Source organism: Ixodes scapularis, unplaced genomic scaffold, assembly GCF_016920785.2.
Source record: "Ixodes scapularis isolate PalLabHiFi unplaced genomic scaffold, ASM1692078v2 PGA_scaffold9__187_contigs__length_104089568, whole genome shotgun sequence".
NCBI lineage: Eukaryota > Metazoa > Arthropoda > Arachnida > Ixodida > Ixodidae > Ixodes > Ixodes scapularis.
The window spans coordinates 45,892,175-45,920,174 of NW_024609884.1; the positions used below are offsets into that span (position 1 = coordinate 45,892,175).

General features: G+C 45.4%; 1 protein-coding gene across 5 annotated transcripts; it reads left to right on the plus strand.

Moving 5' to 3' along the window:
• The first annotated feature begins 265 nt into the window (after window positions 1-265).
• LOC8043055 (ankyrin repeat domain-containing protein 12) lies at window positions 266-27,999 on the plus strand. 5 transcript variants are annotated; one of them, XM_029988352.4, is made up of 10 exons: window positions 5,414-5,525; window positions 9,121-9,309; window positions 15,655-15,790; window positions 16,068-16,201; window positions 17,809-19,010; window positions 19,880-19,981; window positions 20,049-20,192; window positions 20,592-20,630; window positions 20,737-20,829; window positions 27,080-27,999. In XM_029988352.4, the coding sequence occupies exons 4-10, from the start codon at window positions 16,165-16,167 to the stop codon at window positions 27,257-27,259; spliced, it is 1,797 nt and encodes a 598-aa protein (XP_029844212.1). In that variant the 5' UTR covers window positions 5,414-5,525; window positions 9,121-9,309; window positions 15,655-15,790; window positions 16,068-16,164; the 3' UTR covers window positions 27,260-27,999. The 5 variants fall into 5 exon arrangements, with proteins under 5 accessions (XP_029844210.1, XP_029844212.1, XP_040360276.1 ...); XM_040504342.2 differs by lacking the exon at window positions 5,414-5,525 and adding an exon at window positions 5,650-6,118; XM_029988350.3 differs by lacking the exons at window positions 5,414-5,525; window positions 16,068-16,201 and adding an exon at window positions 266-545 and having other exon boundaries at window positions 9,121-9,314.
• The last annotated feature ends 1 nt before the right edge of the window (window position 28,000 follows it).

The following is a 28,000-nucleotide window of genomic DNA, read 5'->3' on the forward strand; positions in this document are numbered from 1 at the left end:
AGCAAAGATTAAGTGAATGGTGGCAGAAATCGAGAGAAAACTAGGTATTTTCTTATTCACTGATGGCAAAGGGGTTTCATAGCCTCACTGTCTTTTGCACTGCGGAGTGAATATAGATTTCACATTTAAATATTCTAAGCTTAAATGGTAAAAACAAATGGCTAGGTGGCGTAAGCTACCGCCCGATCCAAAGGGCTCAGCCGTATTCATCCATCCACCTATCCAGGGGAGGGGGGATGTAAATTAGAAAGAGAGGGGGGAGAGAGAAAGGGAGTCGTATGAATTTGGAAATCACGATGCAAATACCATAAAAAGGAACACACTTTTTTATTTTATTTTTTTCTGGAGAGGTGCCTTCGCTGGGGGGGGGGGGGGGGGGGGGGGGGGGGGGGGTGCGGGGTGCGGGTGCTGAAGAGTGCGTGCGTTAAAGAATCAGGTACTTCGGCCGCTTCGGCGTCTTGTGTATTCTCGCTTGTAAGAGAACATGTCGCCGGCTGGCAGCCGCGGCGCAAGATCCTCCGCAAGACGAGGACCTACGACAACAGGTATTTTATCACTGCGTTCCACCTCACCACGCGTTTGTCGCACGCCCCATGCCTAACAAGTCGACCGAGCACGTCCTTCGATTTTATAGAACTCTGTACTCATTCGGTACGCCGCAAGCCGTCATCATCGCGACAACGGCAGGGTCCCTAACCTCTCGTTCGGCTTCGCGGTACTTCGCCGACAGGCACATTCAGAGCATCTCTACTTTATGCTCCCGAAGCTAACGGCTTTGGTCGAACGCGCCAACGGAAAAATCCTTCCATGTCTGCGCGAAAGAACGTCAGCGGCGACATCGAGCATTGAGCGATTATCTCCAGGCAACCAGCTTTCAAGTGAACCAGCAGCCGTACGCCGGACTCCAGACATCACCGTTCGAACTCCTGGGGGGCTATGTTGCGCTTTTTGCACTCCCAGGAGACTAGGGAGAGGGAAGTGACGTCAACAACGCAGCAAATGCAGATTGGATGTCGATTTTGTTTTCTTCTGTCAACATCCAATCTTCATTTGCTCTAGTCGTTGACGTCACTTCCCTCTTCCAAGTCTCTTGGGAGTGCAAAAAGCGCAACATAGCACCCCTGTTCAACTTTGGCCCACGTCGACCAATGGAATTTTCCCCGCTTGTCGACGAGGTCGGCGACGTCCGCGCGAACTGCGACGCGGCAAACGCGAACCTCGCTTACCTTCACGGCATGAAGCGTTCCTACGATGCAAAACGTCAGGGACAGGGTATGGTACACGAACGGCCTTCCTACCTCGAAACTTGGCCTGCGTGAACAATCAAACCTACACCATTTCTGGGTTTACCCCGCAAGGCACACCGCATTGCCGACAAACTGCCGCACGATAGCCTTTTTTTTTTTTTTTTTTTTTTTTACGAACAACTTGCAGCGATTGGCGTCGATTTCATCCAACTCGCCTTGCACCGCGGCAGATCCTCCTATTACAAGCGCATCACGCCGACGCCGCCCTCCACGATGGCTAGACGCATAACAGAGGTAACAAAATGTGCGAGGGCGCAAGGATTTTGAGCTCGGGTGTGTAAGTAAATACTCTGGCGGTAAAGACCGGTAAGGAGAGCCTCCCCGACTCGACCGGATGCGGGCTGGACTTCGACCCCCGATGCTGGATTTCGGCGTGGAAACGAGAAAGAAGGACCCCTAGAAACACGATGTGACAGGAACAAGCCAGGCGTGTGGATCAAAATAAAATACGTTTGAAAGAACTGACGCGAATATAGCCCTCTTGTATCAAACTATTTCACAGTTTTCATTAAATCGTTTTACGGTCTACAAAACCGTTCATTCCGTTATAACACTTTAAAAACACAGGCGAGCTGGTGAAGAACTTCCATAGTAACGGGAGACACGAAACGATAAAAATAACGCACAAGACAACAAGTCTCAAGCACAGCTTTTATACCCGTTTTCACGTCAAGAACTCTAGTAAAAAGAGTCCGACTCCTTGCGAACCATTACTAATTTCCACCTTTATGTGGAGAACTAGATTCTACTATATATGTTATCAAGACGTACACGTTCCAGCGCCAAAATCATCGCTTTTTTCTCCGACAACCAAATCTTGTAAGACTTTGCGTCGCGTATATGAACATCTTTGTTTCATGTATGTGCTCTCCCCCTCTGTAATGCCTTCGGGCCCTGAGGGTACTTTAATGAATAAATAAATAAATAAATGCTCAAAACTTTTTTTTTTTTTTTAAACGGGAATAGTTTATTTGAACAAGGAACGCTCTTATATGTACGTCAAGACCCTCACCACCAAAAAAGAACTCTTTAAAAAAAGAGTATCACCATACACCCTTTTGTCCCATATAACGCACCCCAAAACTTTAGTTTGACGCACAGCGCACAGACGGCCATACATTTTAGAAGGGGCTTGATTAACGGAGCGATATAACTGATTAAATAGCTAAAGTATGTATCAAAGACCACAGAAAGAAAACACTGAGGTTTCGCAGCAGGGCCAAAAAAACCCCGATTATTATTATTATTATTTTTTTTTTTTTTTTGTAGTCAGTAAAACGTACATTAACTATTTTAATAACGTGTACCTCACGGCCTATCGTGAAAGCTGTCAGATCGACGTCTGACGTTTTGGGGTGTCTTATATGGGACAAAGGGTGTAAGAATACACCCTTTTTTTAGAGTGTAGGTCACTGAAAGCCGGACATTCAGACAGATCCAAATGATTCGTGGTCACACCAACCTGCCACCCAGACGACCCCGCTTGATGACTGACCAGCCACATGCGATTACAGGCAACTCCATCAGAACCCTTACTAATATGATACACGCGTGACGAGATGTCCCTACAGTGTGCAATTTGCTTAACGAGTGTCGATTAAACGATCGTGTCGACAAAACGTGTGTCCGTTAAACGTGTGCCCATGAAAAGTTGTCTGCGATACGTAATTCCACGAAACGAGTTTCGACGAAATGAGAGGGTCCCCTACACCACTCCTACCTGAAAAGTTACATCTGGGTTCTTATGCTTTTTTCTGGCGCCCCTGAAGACCACCAGAAAGGGGGTTGACTTTTCTAATTTGTGCTGAGCTTTGAAAACTAAATTTATACGGAACCTCTTTGCCACTGATATATTTATGAGAGATTCCATGGTAGTAAGGCACACACACATTCTTCACAACCGGTTTTTCCACATGAGCCGGATTCAACCTTCAGCACCTTGAGAACAACTCTAACAATTACATCGTAGTGATGGCCCGCTTCCAAACGACGCATCTTTTGCAACTCAACTGCCTCACCAACCCAAAACATACGAGATTCTTTACAGGCGTTATCCATCGCAGACGCAATTACACCACTCTTAACTATTTTCAAGTGACAGCTGCCAGCTGCCAACAGAGGCTTGACTGATTCCTTGCCGTACCTCCAGCACAGGCCCTTTTCCGTGTGCAACAGTATGTCTATAAGTACTTAATTCGACTGTTGCGATGGCAGGGTTGTGCGGTCCAATCGACAAGGACCGCACAACCGTGTCAACGTGTACATAAGTCTCGTTTAAAAAAGAAATCTCGGACAACACTGAAGCAATTCACGACCCTATACACACACCCTGTTTTGAATAAAAAGAGAACCATCAAAGTCTACGGCAGTGAACTCTAAATGAAACTCCAGAATGCTGATAAAACTATCTAAATCAATCCCAGTGGCAGGCTTCAACTTTACTAGATTATCATCACACCACCTCCTGACCCTTATTAACAGTTCCGACTTATCCATAGAGTAACATAAGTCCTTGATGCCTGCAGCTGTCACATCGCACCTTCTCCCATGATACGGATTCAATATTTCAATCAGTTGCTCAGAGTTTTTGAGTGGCAATTGACTGTTGCTCCACTCCCGTCAAGCATTTCTAGATAAAAACCGACAACACCTTCTTCCAAGCTCAATTTTCGTTCACAACCATTTTAACAATTACACCAGGATGGGATTGTTACCGTTGTGCTCAAGGAGTAAGGAACGTACGTTTAATCCGGCTCCTGTGGAAAAAACCGGTTGTAAAGAATGTTGTGTGTGTGCCTTACTACGTTGGAATCTCTCATGACTTTATATCAGTGGCAAAGAAATTAGGTGTAAATGTAGTTTTCAAAGCTCACCACAAATTAGAAAGGTTAACCTCCTTTTCGGGTGTTCCTCAGGGGTGTCAGGAAAAAACACGTGCACAACACGTGCCGGAACTATTAATGGCGTCCGCCTCAATTATCTCTCTAACAGTCTTAATTGTGCCTAGCGATGAACAGTGGAAGAAGCAAATAATGGTTTGCACCTGCAATCTTGCGTGGTTTCAATTGACTTTGCAGAAAAAGAGTTAGTGTATTTGCGGTCCGCGGCGGGGCCACGGATTGGTTGAGATGTGGTGCGGTGACGCAGTGTGTATCTACGCTGAGGCTCTTGGATTAAATCAGTTGACAGTAAGCGCTCTGTGGTGTTCTTCCTCTGTCTATGTCTTAAAGCGCAAGCATGTTTTCTCACGCACAATACCAACTCGCCCAACAATCAGCAATGGTAGGAGAGTTCTGAGGGAGACCATGCGTATTTTGACCTCTGGTAATTGAGTAAGCACACCGTCCTTGGCATTGGACAGTGATATGAAGCGTTTTTTTTGTGTCTGTTTTCTAAGAATTGTAAGGGCTGTGCAGGAGCTGGTGTTGCCTGTTATCGCATGTGGCTGGTCAGCCCTCAAGCGAGGTCATCAGGGTGGCTGGTTGGTGTAAATCATTTAGATATGTCTGAATCATGAATCATAAGGGTTCTGTCTGAGTGTCCGGCTCTCGGTGACCTAGTGAAGAGGAGGTGTTTCTTCTTTGGTGGTGAGGGTCTTGCGGTATATGTAACAACGCTCATTCTTCAAATAATCTACAAACGGTGTTCGAGACTTGTTGTTTTGTCTGTTTTTTTTTCATCCCTCCGTGTCTCCGTTTTTTATGGAACTTATACATTTATTGATATATTTACAGGAGTAAAAATGAAAGGCAAAAAATCTATTAATTTTTTATGCATAATATAGTAGGTAAAACTCATACAGAAGCAAAAAAAAAAAACAGCAATACCCCCCCCCCCCCCCCCAAAAAAAAAAAAAAAAAAAAAAATAGCGGCGCCGGCGGCGCGCCGGATTTATTGTGCGGCGGCGGCGTGCTGGCTTTGGGCAAAGCCGCCTGTATACTATACAGGCGGCTTTGCTTTGGGGATCCCGGCGGCGGCGCAGGGCGGCGGCGGCGGCGGCGCGGCGCGGCGGCGCACAGGCCGTATATATGGCTCTGAGCGCAATGGTGGCCCCAGCGGGCTTGCAGCAGGCTTGCAGCGGGTTCAGCAGCAGCAAGTGGACAGTTAACAACATTGTACTACCTGGCTGAGAAGAATTTTTTTTCGGTTGCTTTCTTTGTGAGCACGCGTTTAAAGAGCACTTGTGAAACACCGGGATAAACAGACAGAACGTTCGAGGTAAACGTTAATTTGCATTCGAAACTATTCCTCTGCCAGTGCTTGCACGGCGGACTGAGTACTGAAGCTGGTTTTCAATGGCACAAATAGTTGACGAGAACGAGTTTAGGCTTAGTTTGTGCTGGAGCGTTGAATGTCGTGCGTGCTCGGTCTTTGATCGGTTAATCTGGCTGTATTTCGTACCTGAAAAGTACCTAGAAGCCTTTCTATTGGATCGAACCATCCTATCACCCTGTACCATATAGTATTATTTTTCTTTTCTTTTACTTTACAGCAGCCATTGTTGAGTGATCCGAACTGACTGCGCGTGCCGACGTGCTCCTCTCTGGGATCTCGCGGCGAACGCGAGGATTACAAATAGCTTAATCCGCGCGCACTTGAGCTGTTCATTTTGTGTTCCGGGTCGGCCCTTTTATCCTGCGTTCGACAGATGATGTGAATTTATCGGAGCTGTCGCTTTTCTATGGCATGCACGCGGTCGGCGTTGAGCCTTTCATTCCGTGAAGCCATGATGCGTCGAGGAATCCGTCGTTTCGCGTGTCTTTATCGAAGACGGCTGATCACAGGTTGCTCTCTTTAAAGCTCTGGAGCAGGTGGGTTTGGCCTTTAGACAGTGATTTTTGGTTCGATGAGCAGCGTGTAGCGTATCGAGCTTACTTTGAACTGCGTAATATCTGCCGTGCCATATGCAACTGTCCTTCGAGACATTTTGGACAGGCATTATGCAACTGACGTTTTTTTTTGTTTTTGTATTTACTTTTTTATTGTACGAGTGAATTTAGAGGGCTCTATATGTCGTTCCGATTCGTATCCTTTATTTTACATCTGTTTAGAGAAGGCTGTGGTGGTCTGGAAAGTTCCCGGAATGCTTATATTTGTGCGTACATAGCTTGCTGAAATGGTGGTGGTCCTGATCACGCGCTGATATTTTGTATTGGGGGCTTTGGTGTAATGCGCTTGGTGAATGAAGAAAAGTCTGATCATGGGGGGGGGAATCGGGAGTGTACCTTCAAAGAGGGACTTTTCTATTTCGTTTGAACTGCAGGTGCGATCAATAATAAGAAATGAATAGTACCTTGGTTCGCTAAAATAGTACCCCTTGTGGCTCTAAGCATGTGGAGTGAAAGCTCTTACTGTAGAACCCAGGACATCTGCCCTTGTCTGTTTCAATCTGGATACTGGTGTATATTCATGTATCGCTGCTGCATGTTGCACGTTAAAGACGCCAGGCTAGCAGTCGTACTGCACCGACTGTGTCCTTTGACTACAGCAGAATCATTGGATGTCCCTTGGGATAGGCTAACTTTCGCTGTCCAAACGTCCATGCATGTGTTGCACTGACGTCATATCATTCCATTACGCACCACCACGGAAGAGAATGAGGGGGAAGCTGTTTTTGTATGAATTTTGAGTGACTGGTTAATCTTCTAGAGAGAGAATAGCGACATTTGGCTACATCTGGGACACGCAAGAGAGAATCCCGGTGAGAGAGGAGTTCCTCCTTCCCCTCGTCTCCGGTGGTGGCGTGCAAAGCATGTATACAACAGATTAGGTGATTTGACGTCGTCCTACGATGCAAACATATGAAACCATTCTCAACCTAATTCCTCTTATAACAGTTTCGCTTCATCATTGAACAGTTGCAGGGATGAGAGGAGTCGTAGACATCATATCGCGCCAAGCTGTGTTCCCTTAGTTTCACTTCTATGTTGAGAGCACACTGCCCATGCACAAATGATGGATAATTCCAGTGGCACAAAAACAAAATGGATAAAAGCTGGGTACGTGGCAATTTATACTCGCTCACTAACGTGTCTGAAAAACCACAGCTCTTTGCAACTTCAATCTTGTGCATTTAATCCTCTTTCGTCTGTTACACTACTTGGCGACCGGGCTGTGTCAATCTTGTGCATTTAATCCTTTTCCGTCTGTTGCACATCTTGGCCACCGGGCAGTGTCAGATTTTGCTGCACAGCTGAATAGGTGATAGCCTCTGCTGATGTCCCTCGGGTCTTTTCCGCTAGGTGAGGACGTGCAGACACACAATTGTAGGCAGTGCATTTTGCCACCACAATGATCCTGCTTGTGTGGGCAAGCACGTGCAATTGAAATCCACCCATCGGGTTAAATGGATACCAAGCCAGTTTTGAAGCCACATTGCTCAGTTCAGCAGGTGACTGGAGCTCAATTGAAAGGGGGCATTTAATAGGTGGTTCAAGTTGATATGTACCATTTCTTCTATTTACGTTCCTACTGGTGCTGGTAATGATTGTATCATTTTTTTTTATTTAATTAATATTCCTTGTCCACAAGGCCGGAAGGAAGTAGTAATTTTTGTGTTCACACTAGTAAGTAGTGGACTGACTGCCGAATTCACAAACCTCATTTCAATTGAGGCGCCCCTCCAGTTCCTCAAGGAAGGCATGAGGGCCGGTGCTGGCCAATTGCGATGATGGATAGGTGGCTTAAGCTGCTTATTTGTCGTCGCGATTGGTCAGCGCTGGCCCTCGCACCTTCCTTGGGAAAGTGGTGGGGTGCTTCACCTTTAGTAAGGTTGGTGAATTCAACAATTAATCTCGAGGCGTGAATTCTTTTTTTTTTTTTCTTTTTTTTATCAGGAATTGTTTTTGGGAGTCGGGCCTCGCATGAAAGATTATATGTCGGCTTGTGTTCCTGACATCTTGTTGAGGCACAGGTGCAGACTCTGGGGTATGTGCAGATGTTTATCTCTTAGACAATTCGTTTCTGCATCTCTTTTGACCATACTGATGACATGAAGTGGCCTGAGCTATAAGAAACTAAGAATGGTCAGTTAGGGTGGCATCCACGCACTGTTGCCTAAAAGCATCTATTGCACATCATTTTATTAACTTGATTCCCGGGATGCAAAAGGCTAATTATTAACACGATTGTAGTATTGTTCAGTAGAGGTAAGCTTGTGAAGAGTAAGCGTCTGTTGCATTGCAGTTAACAAAGTGAGAAAATTGGTAGTTACGGCCATCCTTGTAGGTACTGAGGGAGACAAAAAGTGAAGCATGTGTGTGCCTTGAATTGGCAAAAAGTTTGAAATCGCTTCTATTCTTTGAGACAGTGGCATCGCAAGGGGGGAGGGGGGGTGCGGACGTCCCCGGGTGCGGCGCTCCATGGAGTATCGCAGCGGGCCATGAAAAAGGGGAGGAGGAGGGAGGGGGGGAATGTAGTTGCGGATCACTGCCCTAGGTGCCGCTGACCTTAGTGATGCCACTGCTGTGAAGCATGCCTATTGTGTACTTTATGACTGCTTTTTAGACTTGTTTGGATGCATTCCTTCGTGTCATGCTTGGAAATATCCTTCAGAATATAGATTTTGTGTTGTGACAAAAGAGCACAAAATCATGCATTCACTAGACAGGAGAGGCAGGTATTTCATGTGCTAGAGTCATTTCCCAGAATACCTTTGCTAGACATGCAGGTGGTCTTCTTGGTAAATTTTTAATCTCCGTCACGTCCTTTAGTCTTTTACTTGCAGCTTGTAGGCACCCTGCTGGTAGCCTGCAGTTGTAGTGGTCTTTGTGTTCACATGTGCGCTAAGTATGTGCTTTGTTTCACTGTCCAGATGCTACCCTGGCGCAAAAAATTGCTGCTCCAGCGAAGACAAAGTTGCGAGCACTGGCCAAGTTGATTGAGCACAGCAAGAAGGAGCGGTGCCTCCGGCGCCTCCATCTTGCCATAGCCAGTGGCCAGACTGCCAGCGTGCGGCGGTACCTCAAGAAAGGAGCCGATCCCAACTCGCGTGACACTGCGGGTCTGGTAACCTTTTCTCACCTTGTTTTCTCAGCTTGGGTATCTCTGTGTCCTCCTGTAATACCAGGCAGTGGTGGCGAATAGCTTAGCAGTGCATGCCAACCTCTTTGTCGTCTGCTTTGTAAAGCAGTATGGTGCACTGGCAAGATCTGCCGACGGTGGTGCCCTTGTGCGACAATAGCATTGTGCCCTTTGTTGAGGGTGTATGTTACACTGCCTTCACATTTCTCACATTAGAAAATTAAAGGGTCAGCCCTTATATATTGGCCACGGCTGACAGCTGCTCACACAGCTTTCAAGCAATTAAAGCACCACGCAAAGCCAATTAACAATGTTAATATCTCTTACCTCACTGGCAAAGGAACAGACTACCTCTTGCATGCAAGTACACTGCAGCTTATAGTTGTGTGTTTACTGTACATGTGTGTCACTTCCTGTTGCATGGGTGATGGTGCATCTGTGCTGTAGGGGCGTAGAAGTTTTCTTTATTGAATTTATAGCTAGAATTTTTTACATGCTTTTTAATATGCTGCACTGGTTTAACATTTGTGAGCAGTTACCAAATATTACAGTGACTAGTGGATAGCCTGAGCAACTGAGCTTGTTTGGAGCACATGATTAATCAAAATTGGAATTGCTTTTTGTGTCTTCCTACTAGCATATTTCGTCACTGTTTGTCCATTGCATGTCTCCCCTTTAGTTGTATGTAATCTTGAGTTTGGCAGGATGCTTTTGTCATTTCTAATTGCTTGTGACACTACATATTTTATTCGAGATAGTAAGTTTTTTTTGTTTTTTTCTCTTTTCCAATTTGTTTTGTGTTTGCACACCCCTACTACTTTATCGTCTTGATAGCTTTGGAGGGCTGAGAGTTTCTGGAAAGGACCCACTGTTTTTATTCCTTAATGTACACTTTATACGCTCAAAAGGTATATAACTGTAATGTTTTTTTTTCTTCTTTTTTTACAAACTTTTTTTATGTGCTGCACTGCTTTCAGTGTGTTAATGATGAAGCAGAACAATTCTGATTGTTTAAAATGCTACAAAGCTGTGGATCATTTTCAAATTCACTAAGCTGCCTCGGTGGCTACAAGGCCGAAGTGCTGTCCTATGATCCACGGTTTGTGGGTTTAAATCCCGACCGAGGCGCCCTCAGTTAGATGGAGACTCAGTGTGGTGAAGGTGCCATGTAACCAAGATTTTGGTTGCATGTTTAATGACCATTGGTAGTCTAAATTGATCTTAACCCCTTCACTGGAGCATGCCAGATGAACGTTGTTTATTTGTCACATAAATGTCAAAAATTTATTTTTGGGTTTATTCAGGGGACAAGCTATTTTGTGTTGCAAGCTCTGTGACTATCGTAATGTGGGGGCACTATTTTCAGTGGTGAAATTACAATACAACTGGGGCATCTAATAGCATCTTCGATCAACTCGCACCGGAATCGCCCTGAAACCAGCACAGTGCACAGCGCTCCTCGGTCGTGCAGCGCGATGTCGGTGCAACATCGAGGACAAACTGCGCCGCGCCGGTGCACCGCGGCGAGCTCCACCTTGCGTCACTTTGCGTTTTGTTCGTTTATTTTGCGTAGGTCAGCGCACGGTGCCCGTCTACTGTCAATTTCTTCTATTTTTTAACTCGCGGATTTGACGGTCCCACAGAAATAAACATCGTGGACGTGATTGTCGATGGGGTCACGAAGGGGGTGACAATTCCACATGTATATGTTGGCCATCATTATTAGTTCAAGAAAATGAAACACCAGATAATAGCCGTACCTCGCTGTCATCGAAACGCCTCGCGCCGCTTTCCACGAAGTTCGTGCTTTTCAGGCGCTCCTTGCCACCGCAGCAATCGCCAGTAATCGCGGCGATGGTGAGAAGCTCGTCGTCTCGCCGTCAGAAGACCCGAAGTGCAGCTGCGAGGCGTGTTCGTTTTTGCAAGATCGCCATCTCGATAGTCTGCGCGTCTGCTACTCCCGCCATCTTCTCGATTCCCGCTCCTGGCCGCAATGCCTGATGGGACTGCCCCCCGGCGCACCGCCGATTTTCTTGGTGCGCGTTGGGGCAACGAAAAGCCGCACCGGGAGGGTGCGCTTCGTTGATCGAGGACGTACGGTGCGCACCGGTGCACTTGATCGAAGATGGAGGGGCGCACCTCAGTGCCCCGGTGCGCACCGGTGCGCATGATCGAGGATGCTATAAGCATTCTTTCGATTGGGTACCTGTTTTATACCCTGTCGGGTGCAAAGTTTCTCACTCTCTGGGGTAGGCATGTCAGACACTATTCATAGCTGCAATACTTGGCACATTCTTATGTTATTCAGTGCATGGCAGTATTAGTGTTATAATGCGAGCCATTTGTCATTGAAAGTGCACATTCCTGCTGAGTACTCGAAAGGAAAACTGAACATTTTATTTCCCCATTTGAATCAAACTTGTTGTGGTTGCAACATCTGAATGGCCACTTTCTTTGCTCATAGAAACTGGTAGCAATCTGTAACTGTTTTATACCATAAGGAGAGTCTTCAAATTAGTAGTAAATATTTTAAGAATGGCTGTCCAGCTGTTAGGGCTTTTGACGCCCTTTGAATTTCCCCCTGAAAATAGTGAATTTTTTATTTTCTCCCCACCTCACCGAATGATAGCAAAACTCCAATCTCAGTTGATTGTTGCATGCTGGATTCTGTCTGTTTATCTCTGTGCATGTGCTCTTCGAGGGTGGGTTGTCTAAAGATATCCTTGAAGTCTGTCCTTGTGTACCTGTTTGTTTTGTGCCTCATGTCATAACAAGCTTGGCGAGCTTTTTGCATGTGACTCCTGGTGCTGGCTGATGGTGTTGGTGCTTCTGCTTCCGAATGCTGTGCTTGCCTCCCACTCAGGCTTGACACCGCTGCATGAGGCATGCAACTTTGGATGGTTTAAGGTGGCTAAAATGCTGATTGAGTCGGGGGCAGATGTTTGTGCACCGTCCCTCAATGGACAAACCCCACTGCACAACGCGGTCATCTGTGGGAAGTCTGAGGTCAGCCTCTGGCCCTACTATTTATGTTGCTTTGCTCCCTAGCTGCTGTTGGATACCAGAATGCCAAAGAAATGTGCTTTCTTTTTGCCTTAATGTTTCAGTTGAAAAGAAGTTAGAGGCTTGCAATTATAGTATTACAGTGCTATCCACTTATAACGGTAGAGAGAAAACCCAAAAATGCAATTGTTATTACCGGTTATCATTGTATCTGGACTAGAAACTGAGCGTTTCTAGTCTAGAAGCTCTAGATCTGGACTAGAAACTGAGCGTTTCTAGTCTAGAAGCTCAAGACACTGATCTTTATAAGCAGTAAATCGTTATAGCTGGTGTCGTTATTAGTGCATTGCACTGTAGTGCCGAGATGTTTTGATGGCACCCTCTAGCGGTTCCGATCCGTGACGTCGCGACCAGGGTTTGCCTCGCCGTGGCATCACAAATTGTGATTTTGGCTGCTACTTATCAATCGTGAACGACCAATTCGGTGATGTGCATAAGTAAAAAGCATATTGAAAGCTTGGGATCTTTGCTTTCTTAAATCAACACCGCCAAAGTTGACAGTTTGACATTGCCCTTATTTCCGACGATGAAAGCGGAACAAATCCTACTAGAGTCGGTGACTGGTTAAGAGTGAAGTGGAAGCTCCTCCCACCTCTTTCCAATTTAGCTGAGCAAGGCTGGAGAGGAGGTCACCTCCTCTCCAACGTTCGCTCTGCCAACGTGGAAAGAAGTGGCAGGAGCTTCCCCCTGAACTCCAGAGCTGTGTATTGGGAGAGTTCTGCCAGTAGGTGTGGTGACGAAGGCAATGAAGAGGAGAAAAATGAAGGAAAGGGAGGAAGGCGCCGAAGGAGGGGGCAAAGAGGAAACTACTGCCATTTTGACGCAACACGCTTTCGGCGCAGAGCACTATTGAGGCTATGCGTCGTCTGCTACGAGCCGACTTCTTTTTCGCCCGAGTAAAAGTTTGCGTTCTAACGTCGAGAAAGCTTAATTCGTTAGCTTCTTCACGCACATTGGAATAACACTATATAATTTTTTTGCCAGAGCCTGAGAAATTAAAGAAGCGAAATCTGGATGTTGATCCCATGCGTTTCACTGGGCGAATGAATGAAAGTATGGCGGCCCTCCCCGCTAAGGTGGGAGCAGCTGGGAGTTCATGCGCATGCGATCACGCCTCTCACTCTGTGCCGCGGGCCGATTGGCTCATTCAGGAAGGGGACGTTACAGCGGCGAGATCATAAACTGGTCAAACTCTCCCAACATGGCTCTGCTGAATTCAGCCTGTCACTGACTGTAGAGTAACTACATAAGCTATGTAACGACATCTCGGCCATATTGGTGTGTAGAATCAATGTTGCCAGTTGTCGTCAGCTTTTGCCGATCTGCCTGATAGAAGATGCAAAAGGTGCTTTCTGTCTTGCAAAAACTACTAAAACAGTTCACTGCAAAGTATGACGATACCGCAGTGATTTATTGACCATATCTGCCATGCAAAGATTTTCATTTGAGAACCACAACTGCTCTTAACTGTTTTCGTAAGCACCAAAATGGAGCTGCCCACGAGCCACTGGCATGTAAACACATTGTGCGACTGCAACGAACGAATGACCATCATGGCGATGTCGGATAATAAGGGAAAAGTCTTTGTTATCGGAGCATAGCTTTCTAGTGACTCTGAAGTCCTGCAAAAGACGTTGTAGTGATTGTTTGGCCAGTCGTGGAAAGCTGACCACAGCGGCGTTTTTTGTCACGCATATTGCCAATAGCAGGAACATTTAAATCTGGCAGCCAGCAAACGTTCCAAAGTTGGGCTCTAAAGGAGGTACTGGAGCAAAGGCTACAGTACCTCCTTTAGGGTAAGCAAAGAATAGTGAATAGCTTAGTGCTTCTTGCAACAGGTGCTGCCCCATAATATTTAATGCTATGAAGTGGGCTTGCCTCAATGTAAATCTTGGCTCATAAATTGCATGCAATGAAATGCTTGGGAGGGTGGGGGCACTCATATCATGCGCAGTCTTGCTGTCTGCTCAGTATAGTAGCAGCAACAGCAATCTAGATAATTTAAGTTAGTACCTTGCACTGAACCAGTTTCTAAGAAGAGCTTCTCCGCTATTTTCTGCATCTGCTGTGGTTAAAGCTGAGACTCGCGTTCAGCTTGCTTTTGTCTGACCTCATGCAGTCTTATCACTAATCAGTCATAACCGGTGTGCTAGGGATTGTATGTGTAGTTTCGGTCATCGAGAAGGCTAGCAGGTGGGTTTAGGGCAATTTGTTGCATGGCATCCATAGTAACCCTGAAACGTAGGACAATAAAAAAAAACAAAAAAAAAAAAACGGACAGAACAACAGTTAATCGAGTTCAGTGTTCCTAAAAGAGACATGCAACTTGGAAAGAGGTTGAAGCGCTCCAACCGCAGGATTAGCGTGTGCTAAGGTTAGATGTGATTAATACCGTATCCATAATCTTTTCCCTTGTTGGACTAACACTTCACAAAGTTTCAAGCTCATGGAAGTGCCTATGTCAGTAGGTTTGCTAACTTTGAGGGTTGGGGAGACCAGCCATTGAGACACTGGAGTTCACTGTTATTACGATTTTGCACATTATTATTGCTTTTGTTGTCTTTTGCTTAATAGTCCATCTTTTTTTTCTTTTTCTTTTTTTGTGATCAATACATTGAGAAATAAGTTTTCTAAATAAAAACTGCTTTCTACTTTAAATACAAGTCCATTTTAAAAAAAGATTGATGAGCAGGTATTTTTTTATTGTAGTGCAGAAACTTGCATTCTCCTTGCACCCAATCATTAATGGTACTGTCGTGTCAGCCTACTAGTTGGAATAGTGTGTCATTGTCCCAGTGCGTGCGCCTCTTTTGGCATGTTTGCATATGTTTTGTAGTAAAACTACAGAACTAACATCCAACAAGTAATGCTGAGCATTTGAAATTATGACATCATCACCTTATATAAATTGTGAACAAATTAATTGTGCATATAAATACTTTTTCAGGCAATGGGATTTGAATACTTCTCTTAATCTTATGACAGTGACTAGAACTCTTCAATTGCTTTGCATAAGGACATCTTGTCCTGAAATATAGGTCTGATAGGAGGCATTTAGAATATTGGTTCTGACAGCTGTCAGTACCAATAAATTGACCTAGGTCCTCCTTGGTGTCGAGCGGTTTATTAATCGGAAAAGGTTATATCTGCCAAATATATTTTTAATAGCTGGGGAAAACTAGTAACATGCATTTACTTTTTGTTTTACATTGTGCTTTCTTGTCAAGATGTCTGAGTTATCTGTTTTGTCTTTTGATTCTAGATTGTGACCCTACTCCTGCAGCATGGTGCTAACCGCAACGCAAAAAACGCATGTGGCGGCACTCCGGTGGACTTTGCACGGGACCCCGATGTCATTGAGGCACTGAATGTCACATTCAAGACCTACACGTGCACTGGTATGCTAGATGCTTGGCCCTCACTTACTGCTTGTGGGAGACGCAACCCGCTACCGAGTGTTCCTTCCTTAGTGTTCCGGTAGCCCCGGAAGCTTGGCTGATGCGCATTAATCCTCCGTGGCATCGGAAATGCCGCGAGTTGTGTGCCAGCTTTGCCCTCTTGTGCGCTCTAGTGTGTGGCAGTCTGCGTGGCGGCCCAGCAGTGGCTTGGAGGCTTTGGCGGGGTTGCGCAGGGCTGGGAGGTTGACGGCTGGCGGGCACATGCGTTTGCGCGCAGGCCTGTATCGGCAGCTGGAAGGGACGCCGCTGGACAAGTGGGGCCCGCTGCGAAGGCGGCACAGCAGGAGGAGGCGACGCCATCGCTTCCTTCTGCCATGAAAAACAACCCAGCTCAAAGTCAGATGCAGAAAGGTGGCCCCATCCTGCCCTCTTCTTGACTCTGTTCCCAGCTTTCCTTCTTTGGGGACGAGGGGCCGGCCTGAACTGGAGGCGTTTATCTCTGGCGTTCCTCTTCAGCTCTTGGCACCTTGCAGGCCGACTAGTGCATGCACAAAGGCCTTCGAGCTACGAGGTGCTCTTGGGAGCCGGTTGAGGGGATTGGAAGAGCCAGCATTGCTCGATTATTTGTGGGGGGCTCTAAGGCTGTCGGAAGGGTAGTTGTACTTGCGCTGCCTGGAGTTAGAATAACCTCTTTCAGACACCTGACTTGCAGGCCTCTTTTTCCCTTCCTTTTTGAGTGGATTCTCTTTGGCTTGTACTTTCTCCTCTGTCTCCTTCTCACTTCAATGCATTTACATTTTCTCATGGCTACCACTGGCAAGAAAGCTCCTTTTGGAATGCCCTCTTGTGTTTGTTGTCACCTTGTTGGTGGGGCTAGTAGCAGGACCCAAGTACCTGTCAGCATTTCTCTACTCTACAGCATCTACTTTAGTCTCTTCTTACTTCTGTCCTGCCTCATTCATAGCTTTAGTTCTGAGATTATGGTAGACCAGTGGCTCTTAGGCTTTTATGCATGACAGAAGATTGCCCAACGATGCATGACATTTCTCTCAACAAGTACATCTTCATAGTGACTTTTTGATAAAGTGTTAATGCTCTGAGTCAATGTTTTACAATTTTTGTGTCTTGTGTGGTCTCTAAAAGACTTTATGCACTGTCGTAACTCTTACTCGGGATGCTAGCAGAAACTATGAAACTACGATTTCTCTATCATTTATGGCATAACATCCAGCTCTGGGAGATGTACTCAACCTTTACCAAATTGACAAAAAGTTCCGGTACTGTCTTATCGGTTGATGATTACGGTGTGCATCTCAATGCTGAAAAGTCTGATATTGGAGTCTATCCTTAATGTCAAGAGCCTTTTGATTTGCTAAATTCATATCTAGATGATATTGGGGTCTATCCTTGATGTCAAGATCCTTTTGATTTGCTAAATTCGTATCTAGACAACATGCGGTTACATGAAACTGTTCTTCCAGCTTGTACGACTCACCAGTTCAGTTAGACATCGGAACGTTGGCAAACGTCTTTTATTGGCTGTGCAAGCTTGCTACTTCGTTCGACAAATCCAATCAATGCACATAAAGTTAAGTAGAGACAAACGCTTCCGCCACTTGAACGGCACTCTTTTAATGGCAATTCACTATTACAAATCGTAGGTGGAAGAAGGTTTGTGCGTGAAATTGACGTCCACATCTATAGCGCTGGATTTCTTGCAAAATTTGTATCGTGTTGCTAAACTTCTTAGGTCTGCATCTCTCGGTCTCATTGCCTTATAAATGTTAGTTTCCTCGGTTTATGCACTAATACACAACCCATTGAAAGGGTGAAAAACCTCTCTCACATTGCCTGGCTCAACTCCAACGAATAACTGTAGACCCTAGAGGTAGTGGATAGCAGGACTGGTTGACGGCGAGACTGTTAATGTGATGGGAGAAAAGAGGGAAGCGCTTGGCTAGTGTCGGGAGCCCAGCAGACCGTCGTAAGACCACTCTCTTCTTTGTTCTCGCCTGCAGCTGTCAGCAGCCCCGATTCATCTCGCCTGACGCTGCGCTTCCAGTCGGTCCGGTCGAGGGATGACAAGGGGCCATCCAGGAGCCACAGCCCCGTGTCTGCTCCCACTGCTGCACCCAAATACCCGCTGTATTGCGTCAGCATGGAGGCCCAGGGTCGGGACGCGTACGACCTGAATGGCAAGAAGGAGGAGCCTTCGACCACTGCCGCCGGGGGCTCCGCTCTAGTAGACGTCGTCTCGTCAAGCAGCCCGGCACTCTCCGGCGAGGAGCAGACCCCGGTGTTGACGGGGGAGACGCTCAACGGCTCCTTGGCAGAGCCACACTGCGACGAGGCCGCTTCGGACGAACCGCTACGCAAGCGGAGGCGCAGCAGCAATGACAGCAACAACGGCATCTCGACAGGGAAAGCGCGTCCGTCTCGAGGCGAGAAGGCCCACTCGCGGGGGCCCGAGGCGGAGTCCAACTTTGGCGGGCCTCGAAAGCGAGGAGGCAACTCCAGCTCGGACACGGAGAGTGGACCCAGCGAACAAGAGATGGACACGGACCAGGCGTTGGCGACCCAGGAAGCGTCGTGCGGCTCCTCGTCGGGAAACGGGCACGGGAGCTCTCCCAAAGTGCCCCCTCTCAAGATTGTTCTCCCGCCCAGCAGTGTGGGTGGGCTGGAGGCTGGTGAGCCGGTCAGCGGGGCCTGCTCGAAGGAGCGCAAGGTATCCTCCACCAAGCCGGCCCTGCCCTATGTGGTGAATTCAACGGAGCCTGTGGGAGAAGGATCGCCCGAGCAAGGTGGCGGCGAGGCCGGGGAGCGACGGCGGGAGGAAGAGCGCTGCCAGCGCGTGACCCGTAGCAGCCATCGGGCGGCGCTGACGCACGACGACGACGCCACGGAGGAAGGGGCCTCGACGGAAGTGCACCCGCGGAAGCGCAAGCTACGGGCGCGGGAGGAGCACCACCCCGGGAGTTTGCCGGCCCCTAGCGGGCTGCCTCCGCAACCACCGCAGCCGGCTCCCTTGGGCGAGGACGGCCTGCAGCCGGTGGCCAACGGCTTTCAAATGTTTCTGGACATCCGCCGGCAGGTCGAGAAGAGGCGGCAGGCCATGGCCATAGTACACCCCAAACCACCCCAGGGTTTTAAGGACTATCTTCTCAATCGAGGCTCGTACGTGCTCGAAGGAAATCCATCGTCGCGTCTCTCCGTGCCTGTGGTGAGTTGTCTTGGCTGCTGTGAGCATCGCCGGACCACTGGTGGTCTCTAGCCGCCATCATTGAATAGCTTAGAATAGAGGGCTTTCGAAACTCCCCACATGCAACACTGCGTACGTTGCATTATGGTACCTGATTGCCCATAGAGAGGAGTGGCACAGTTTCGGTTTTGATCGCCCTGAAAGCCCCCCGTTGAAACACGGACCTCCAATGGCTGTAAGGACCTGCTTAGACTTGGTGAAGAATAGGAGTACAGCCGGCAGCGTTGGCGGCCTGGCTGTACTCCAGAGTGCAACATGACCCTCTCGTGTCACGGATAATTTATGAAGCCTCGTGCTTTGAGGAGCTAACGGAACAGGATGGCCGGATCAGTGTACTTCTTTGTATTCCATCCGTATTTGTAGGCTACACCTACAGTATTATAAATGTAAGGAAAGTCACATATTTGAAAATGCATCTACTACAGTACTTGGTTTTGACTTGATGTCGTGAATTGAGGTTGACCGACATTACGCCGCTTGGATCGTTTTGATTTTGAAAGAGGTCTATTACAGGCTGGGGCACCGAGGACCGTTTTTTTTATTTCATAAAGTTTTATTTTTTGGAGTTTAATTAGTTGTCATTCTGAAGCATTATTTTTGCTGCACAAAAATCAGTCATTGAACATGCAGTGAGCAGATGCTTGTGGGTGTATTTTTGAAATACCTACACGAGGCTCGTAAGTTCCTTACGACAAGCCCACAGTCCCCAGACTGCGGGCTTGTCGTAAGTTTCGCAAACTAAAAGCCGGGTTGAGTAAATTTTTCGATTCAATCTCTAGCTTTGTTAGGCACGTGAAAGTGGCCATGTGCAAAGGCTTCCTGCTTTTCAGATCTCGTTGCCACAGTCGCTGAGCGGCTCACCCATGAAGGAGCTGTTTGGTGAACAAGAACAGGAGCGTTACAAGTTGCGACTGCAACACTTGATTGAGCGGGCAAGTGTCGGTCGTGCAGGTGCCATCGCGGGCAGCCCAGTGTGCTCACAGCCTCGTTTTCTCCCAGGAGAAACTGGTGCTCTCGGCTGAACAGGAGATCCTGCGAGTGCATGGACGGGCAGCACGTGCAATCCAGAACCAGGCAGTGCCTCTTTCTGCCTGTAGCATACTCAGGGACGAGGAGATCTACAACGTTCTCAAACCAGAGCAGGTAGGTGGGTCCAACTGGGCTCACTGTTTGTCTGCTTCTGAAGAGTACTCCTGGGCAGGTTTCAGCCCGAGCGGCCCCGACCACTCTTTACTCAAGTAGAAGCCGTGGCTTTGGGCACAAGCTCGTCGGCTCGGGGGAAGTTTCTGCAGCCCTTGGACGTTCTAAAACTCTGATGCGAGCTTGTGGTTGCAGCTTTTGCTTTAAATTATGGATCAAGTGTGAAAACTTTCAGTGGAGGCACTTGCAGATTGAAGTAGTGTCTGTTCCTTTCTTTATGGTAAGGAGAAATGAGAAAACAGCTTTCAAGCTGCACTCGTGTGCAGTAGCTCTCAATCTGAACTCTAGGCGCTGCCCCCGCCATTCTGCTGGTTTTTATTTCCCTCTTTTGCTCTTTCACAGATATGCATCAAAAGCCCAGAGTCTCTTCCCGAGAAAAAGGCAAGTCCAAACTAAGCTTGTACTGTTTGTTCACCTCCTATGTCAGGTGGTCTCTGTTGTTCTGCTCTTTGGTGCACTTGGACATCATTTTATTCTTGTGCTTTAGGATGATAAGGACAAGAACGTGCGCTCTAGGTATAACGGACGTCTCTTCTTGTCGTGGCTGCAGGATGTAGAAGACAAGTGGGAGAAGACTAAGGTTTGTGTGATTTTCTCTACCCTTTCACCTTCACTTGTTTATAATGATTTTGTTCGGAGTTGCGTCGCTACGAGGGTTTGGGATATTCTTGCCTTTTTTTGTTTTCATGAATGGGCCGAATTTATGTGCATGAATTTTGCATTGTTGTGTCTAATTTATACAGCTTTTCAGTGCTCTCTCCTTGTGTCTACTAGATTCTTGCCTAAAAAGTTGTACTCTTGTTTAGCTCGATATTTCTAATCTGCGAATTGTAATTAGTAAGGTCGAACAGGCTGATTCTTGTGTACAGAACACACATTACTTGCTATCTATATAGTTCCTGGTAGGGAAGTCTCTGGAATAAAACAATTTGAAAGAATTAAACTTTTTAGCGTAGTGAAAAAACTAGGGGTGTTCGAATAGTAGTTTGAATCGAATAGCACTGCATCATTTATAGCCTTCACAGCGCTAGGGGAAACCAAGACCTGCCGGTTTTCTTTGCCGTATCTATGCTGGGAATGACGCTGTGCTATTTGATTCAAACCACTATTCGGACACCTAGAAAGAAAACCATGGTTTGGAACCCAAGCATGTATATTGTATAGATAAAGCGATAAAAGGGGTGTTCTTACGTCGGATCGTGCAGTGGTGGGGTTCAAGTCATATTTTTTATATTTATGTAAAAAATGTATGTTACAGTCATGTTCTTGGGAAGATCATTCAGCAGTATGCAAATGCAGTAGCTAATTTTCTTCCAAAAATATAAAATTTCAAGGTGTGGAGATTGCCAAGGTTTCGCTGTGGCACCTTGCACGGCCGTCAATTCCACACCGAAGCATGCACATAGTAATTGTTTTTTTTATTTCACGAAAGGCTTACGATATGTACACAGAATATTAAAAATTACTATAAAAAATTCCCATGCAAAAGAATGTACAAAACACATCAGACACGTTTTGGAGACACATTCACAAATTTTTTACTAATGACCTACTACTTATCAAACGGTGCAAATTATGTCAAAATGATCATGTTTAAATGCATTTTACGAATATATAAGAAAAATATGTTTAGCCATTATTGTAGGTTTGTTATTAATGCACAAATGGAGCTCATTTTTCTAAATGTGGCAAAATAGTATGTCAATGTTTTTAAAAGTCAAATTTTTATTTTATTTGAACTCTCCTTAACCGTTTACAACCCTTCACTCTAATCGAGCTAGCTTGTCTTCGTTACACGCGTTCGCAAGTACAGCCTCAGGGCGCCGGCCATCTTGCTCGCTTGGGGTGGCCATAATCCGATTACGGCACCTTAGCAAGACATCATAATCGGATTATGGTTGCGCCCAAGCGCACCCAAGCAATCAAGATGGCAGCGCCTGGAGGCCGTATTTGAAAATATGTATAGGGACTCTACCACACGACGTTGGCTTCAGGAAGTGGGGACATTTTTTACAACCGACAGAGGCTGTACAGCGGTCATGCGCTATCGTAGGGTATAGAAGGTCATGCAGCCTCTAGCTTAGTTTTATATCTGTGTTTTCTTGCGTTGCCTTCCGATATTTGTGTTTTTTTGCTTTGCCTTCAAATGTGCACAATATCCTCCCTTGAAACAAGACCATCGTTCATACAGTGAATGTGTGTTTTCACTTAACAAAAACAAGAAATTGCGTTAAATTATTTCGATGCAACAGAAAAAAACAAAAATTAGATTAGCAGTGAAAATGCAATAACTCAACTTTAATTTATCTTAGTCACATTAGTTCTATCTAAATTGAAAGGACGTCGCAAAGTGAGGTAGGTCACCTAAAGTGCCCATGTCTGCTAAAGCTCAACATCACAGTCTTGAAAGAAATTGTAGTTGCGCGATTTATACAAGGTATTTACAGTGCATAAAACCAAGGAATATGCATCTTTTCACCATACATAGGGTCCTCCGTTTTTGGGTCAAGCCCTATCTTCCCCATATTTACACCCTAACACTTTTTTTTTTAAATCTAGTGAAATCTGGTTTTTACCCAAATTTAGAAAATGCATTTTACCGTTTTTCAAATTAAGTTCCTCCAAAAAATATTCCTTAGGAAACAAAAAGTTGGAAGGAACACATATGCTATCTCCAGAGCTCGGAAAAGTTGCTAGATTCTGTTGAATTCACGGAACTGCAGTGACAGATCAAGTGCTAAAGTTTTGTTTTTATGTCCATTACGAATTATCTTTAGCCCTTCTTCCCTGTCCATTTCAAATAGTGCAAAACCAACAAAAATAATGAGCAACTTTGATTTGGCAAGAGCAACAGATTCCAGTGGCATTGTTGTGCATTGCAAAAGCTGTGATGTTAAAAGAATGTTTTCTCAATTCAAATACTGTATGTCCAAAATCTATATTAAGACTGCGAGTTGGGCTGGTTGGTTTGGATACATAATGGGAAATATGCCAAAGAAACAAGGACAGAGAAGAGAAGCACACAGGACCTGCAACTGAATTTTAATAGAACACACACATAAAAAAATAAAAACTGCACATGTGCACAGAGGATACATTTAGATTAAAAAAAAAAAAAACATTTAAAAATTTTTAATCTAAATGTAAGTTTTGTGCACATGTGCGGTTTTAATCTTTTTATGTGTGTGTTCTATTAAAATTAAGTTGCAAGTTATGCCCTGTCCAGTGTGCTTCACTTCTCTGTCCTTGTTTTTTTTTTTTTTTTTTTTTTCTTGGCGTATTTCCCATCATGGTGTCTGCAAACTGGACAGGTCTGGGATGGAGACAGGGATGCCACCACGCATGCAGATGATTTTGTAAGCAAAAAGGTTTAAAAAAAAAATCAAAAAGACCAGGTGAGCTCTCATATGAATATTATGCATGTTAGAAGGCTGTATTGTGTACTTGAATGACTTGGTTGGAAAAAGAATATTCATAATACAACTGATCAATACTCTGACATTAATTATACATATTTACTTCTAAATATAAACAGGAAAACTCTAATTACAAAGCAATTGATAGAAAAACCAGATTTCTCCCCGATTACCAAATTGGAATGAAGTGCCCGATTTGCACCCCCCCCCCCCCCCCCCTCCCCTTGATTTTTGAAAAATATAAAACCCGAATAGGAAGGACCCCTACATATATATATATCGTGAAATATATTTTACGAGCTATGCTTCACCATATATATGTTGACGACGCTAGCGAAACCAATATTTTCCAAATTTTGGGAATATATAGGACAAGCCTTTTAGAAACACTCTACGGTAATCACAATGCCTTAATTTCCTAATCAACATTGTTTACACCAGCACCGTGATATAGGCAAAGAATTGTGCAGAAAGGAGTGATCAAAATTGTTCACTCAAATCTTTACTCGTTTTCATGGAAATTTTTTCATACAGGGATAAACTGGCATATCCTGTCTTTTAAAGTTTGTTCTTGAAAAGATGTCGGTAAATATGCAACACTCATACTAATTTTTGTTGTTTTATAGAACAAAAGTATTTGATGCTCTACTTGACATGGCAGCCAGTTAATTGGTGAATTTCTGATGGTCTGAGTGCATGATCATTATAGTTCCTCCATGCTCCCCTGTGTATTTTGTTTTTGTCTGGAACACAGACACACCAAATTGCTGTACATCACATAAAAGAGGCTTTAACGGATTTATATATGTTTGAGAAGTCTTTTATGTCCCATAGAAACATATTTGTTTAAATCAGCTCCTAGTCTCCTAAATCACTCATACATATTGAGGATAAAATTTCCAGAAAGGATTTGCAGATCATTATCGGTAATTTTGACTGCACGAAGTTCACATCCCCGTTTGAGATTGTCACGGGAGGATGATACTCGAAAATATGCCACCTGTTGAGCCAGTCTGGGGTTATGCAAGACAGTGGTGCGAGGTGGGACGAAGGGATCGGGACAAAAGCCTCCTGCTGTGATCGGTCAGCGCTGACCCATCGCAGCAGGAGGTGATGTCCCTAAGTCTTGCCGTCTTGCATAGCCCCCCTGCACAAACGTGCTTCAATGTTCGCTGTTTGGCTGTGTAAAACACCAGGTCGCTGGGTATGCCAAAAAGGACTGTGCTCACATTATAGGTCTGGGGGCAAATACACAAAATGTGGAGGAAGAGAGAAATAATTCATGTAATTCTAATAAAAAAATCCAACGCACAGTGCTTTGCTGAAAAAAAAAAAAAATACATGGAGATGCAATGCTACTCCTAATTACACATTAAGTCAGCTGCTAAATAAAAAAAAAAAACTAAAAAAAAAAAAAACGGAATCATTTTCTGTTTTTCGCGCTCTGCAAAGGACAGAAAACGATTCTCCTATTCCTATTGTAGATCACACTTGGGCATCAGCATGCATGAGCTTGGAACTTGGCAAAATACTTCCGTGGGTAATTAATGTTGTATTCGGTTTTACGTGCACATGTTTTGGGCCCTCACTTCACAACTCTCTTGTGCTTCATCAGTCGTGTGCTCTAAGATTTGATTAGACTACTGTATATCATTGCGAGACTGCTCTGTACTGGACAATTTTACAATAACAGTATAAATCACTGGCAGGAGATGCAGTTGTACCGGCGCCTTTACTGTATTTGGTACTTTAAATTCTGATAGTGGAGACAGCTGCCTCGGTGGCTCGGAGGCAAGGTGCTGGCTTACGGATCTCAATTGGCTGGTTTGAATCCTGGCCGCGATGTCTGCAGTTTGATGAAAGCTTATTTCAAGAAGGGGCCATGCAACTGAGATTTTTGTTGCACGTCAAAAAGATCTTATAGCTGCCTTCAGAATAAAAATGCAGGGCGCACACTAATAGGCACACCACCACTGTCCAACGAGCTAGATTGTCTCACTTTGCAACCAATGGAAGCATGTAGTCTAGAAAAATCTGTAAAAAGAAAACTGCCACTGGAACATGCTTGACCACACCCTGTTTCAGTGGCATGAGCCCTCTGCTGTTAGAATTGGCGACATGTTGTTGCTCGAAGTAGTATAAAAGTACAATGTAGGAAATCTAAACTGCTGAATTATTAGGGAAGAAGCATACAGTGAACAGATGCATGGATAGTTTGTGTTTGCTATTATAAAATATGAACATTGTGGAAGGGAAAACATTTGTCACAACATTTTTCTTCTCATGCAGCTTATCAGTAAATAACAGTAGCAGTTTGTTAGGTTCGTTCAATGTTGCATGCGGGAGTTTCTGATGAGCAAGCTGTAGCGATGCGCTACAGCAATTGTATTTGACATTTGTATAAATACAGTGTTCTTATATTTTTAATAATTTATTTTTATGGCATTTATGAGTTTCACATTATGTTAGTGCCTTGAGCAGAGTTATTAAAAAGGATGTAAGCCAACTCTCCTGCTAGGGGCAGGGCCTGCAAAGACTCTCCCTGCCTTTATCCTGAATGACTATTCGCGACTCCAGCGAATTATAGGGTGGGTCAGAAAAAATTGTAGGTCGTTTTTGTCGTTCACCTCGCGGACCACCATAAATTTCTTGCACTGCAGCGTAGAATCTGTGTTACTTATGAAAGCAAAGCAATTTTTTTATGGTAAAAACCTTCTAGTCAGTGCGTAGGAATAGCACGGCGGGAGCATAAAAATAATTACTGGATACTATGTTTGTTTCTATGCTGCCTACGAGAACCAAGCAGCAATAGCAGACAACACGGTCAAAACGACCTCATCTCTTGATGACGCATTATGGCCTCCGTTGCCGCTGCGCCATTAAAATCTTTATCTTACTTACCTTCCCTCTTGAGCTGCTCGGTGCTGCCGCTATACAGCATCGATTTCGCTGGAGTCGCCAATAGGTAGGCATATTTTACCTCAGGGGTGGAGCTGCATGCGGCTCACGAGCCGCATGCGGCTCTTCGCGTGTTAAAGTGCGGCTCGCGGCTCCCCCCTCCTCCCACTTTCCCGCCTCCCTCTTGGTCACATGAGCACTTCCCCAAAAAGAGAAATGGAACACGTGTTAAATCGAAAGACAGTTTGCGGTTTGCTAGTGTTGTGCTACTTCTACATTACATACAGTTGGACTGCTTTTGACTCGGATAGATTGAAAGTAGTTAGAGCGATGGCGGTAGAGAAACCAGATATGGGGTTATTGGCAAGCCTCACTGACGATGCAGCACCATACGTAGGCCTCTTCAATTGACGTAAATATACAGTTGATCTTGGAAGCGAAAAACAAATGGCATTCTAGCTTTTCCAGGATGTGGAATGGTTGGTTAACTCCTGTTTTTGGTTTGGAACGATGCAGGAGAAAATGCTCTTGCGGCAACACAATGAGGCAGAAAGCCTGCATGCCGTCCAGAAGTTGGATTGGGAGTGGAAGCTCAAAGAACTCGGCCTTTGCGACGTCAAGGCAACCCCCATCATCGACGACATCTGTGTGCCAAGCGTGCATGTGAGCGACGAGTTCGATGTGCTGCCAGCATGACACAAAGCTCAGTCAGCACGTCCCCTGGATGAACGTGCATAGGCAGGGCCACAAAACTAGGACTTGTGCTGGTGCAGTGCACTGGATGCTGATCGGCAGACATTGGCACGGCTGATAAATCACAACACGGGCATGAAGGTGCGCTACGAGCAGCAGACTGTCTCAGCCAAGGGGACTCCAAGGTGTAGCATGTGCCTCCGGGTGTGCAGTTTCCTGTGGAAGAAATTGACAGTTTGCACCGCTGCACGCTTTACGGGGTCCCGTGTTAGCAGGGTGCGGTTCAGTCGAGTGCTGGTATGTTGGTCACGATGTGCCATAGCTGCACAAGGAACTCCAAACTATTAAAATTTATTAACATTATTTCATCAGTTCAGGTGACTGAGTTGTGTTAAACAAAGAAAAAAAAAAAACATTTCCCTCCTGGATGTGTGAGGGAAGTTTGTGATATGGTATTGTAACGTCTTGCAGTGTTTCGTGGGTGTGTGTATGTGCGTGTATGTGTACTGGTCGAGTGCAACCATCCGAACCAGATTTTGTACTAGCGATTTTGTGCGCATGTTTGCTTGTTGCTACTTTAAAGAATGGATGATTTCAGGAAAGCAACTGAATGGCTGTATTTGACAGTTTTGAAGGTATGCTTATGGCTGTTTATAAGATTCGATGGAATTTGTGAGTTTTCATCCCAGTTCAAGGTTCCATTTTTTATATCACGTGTAAATAAACATAATATTCTCACAGTAT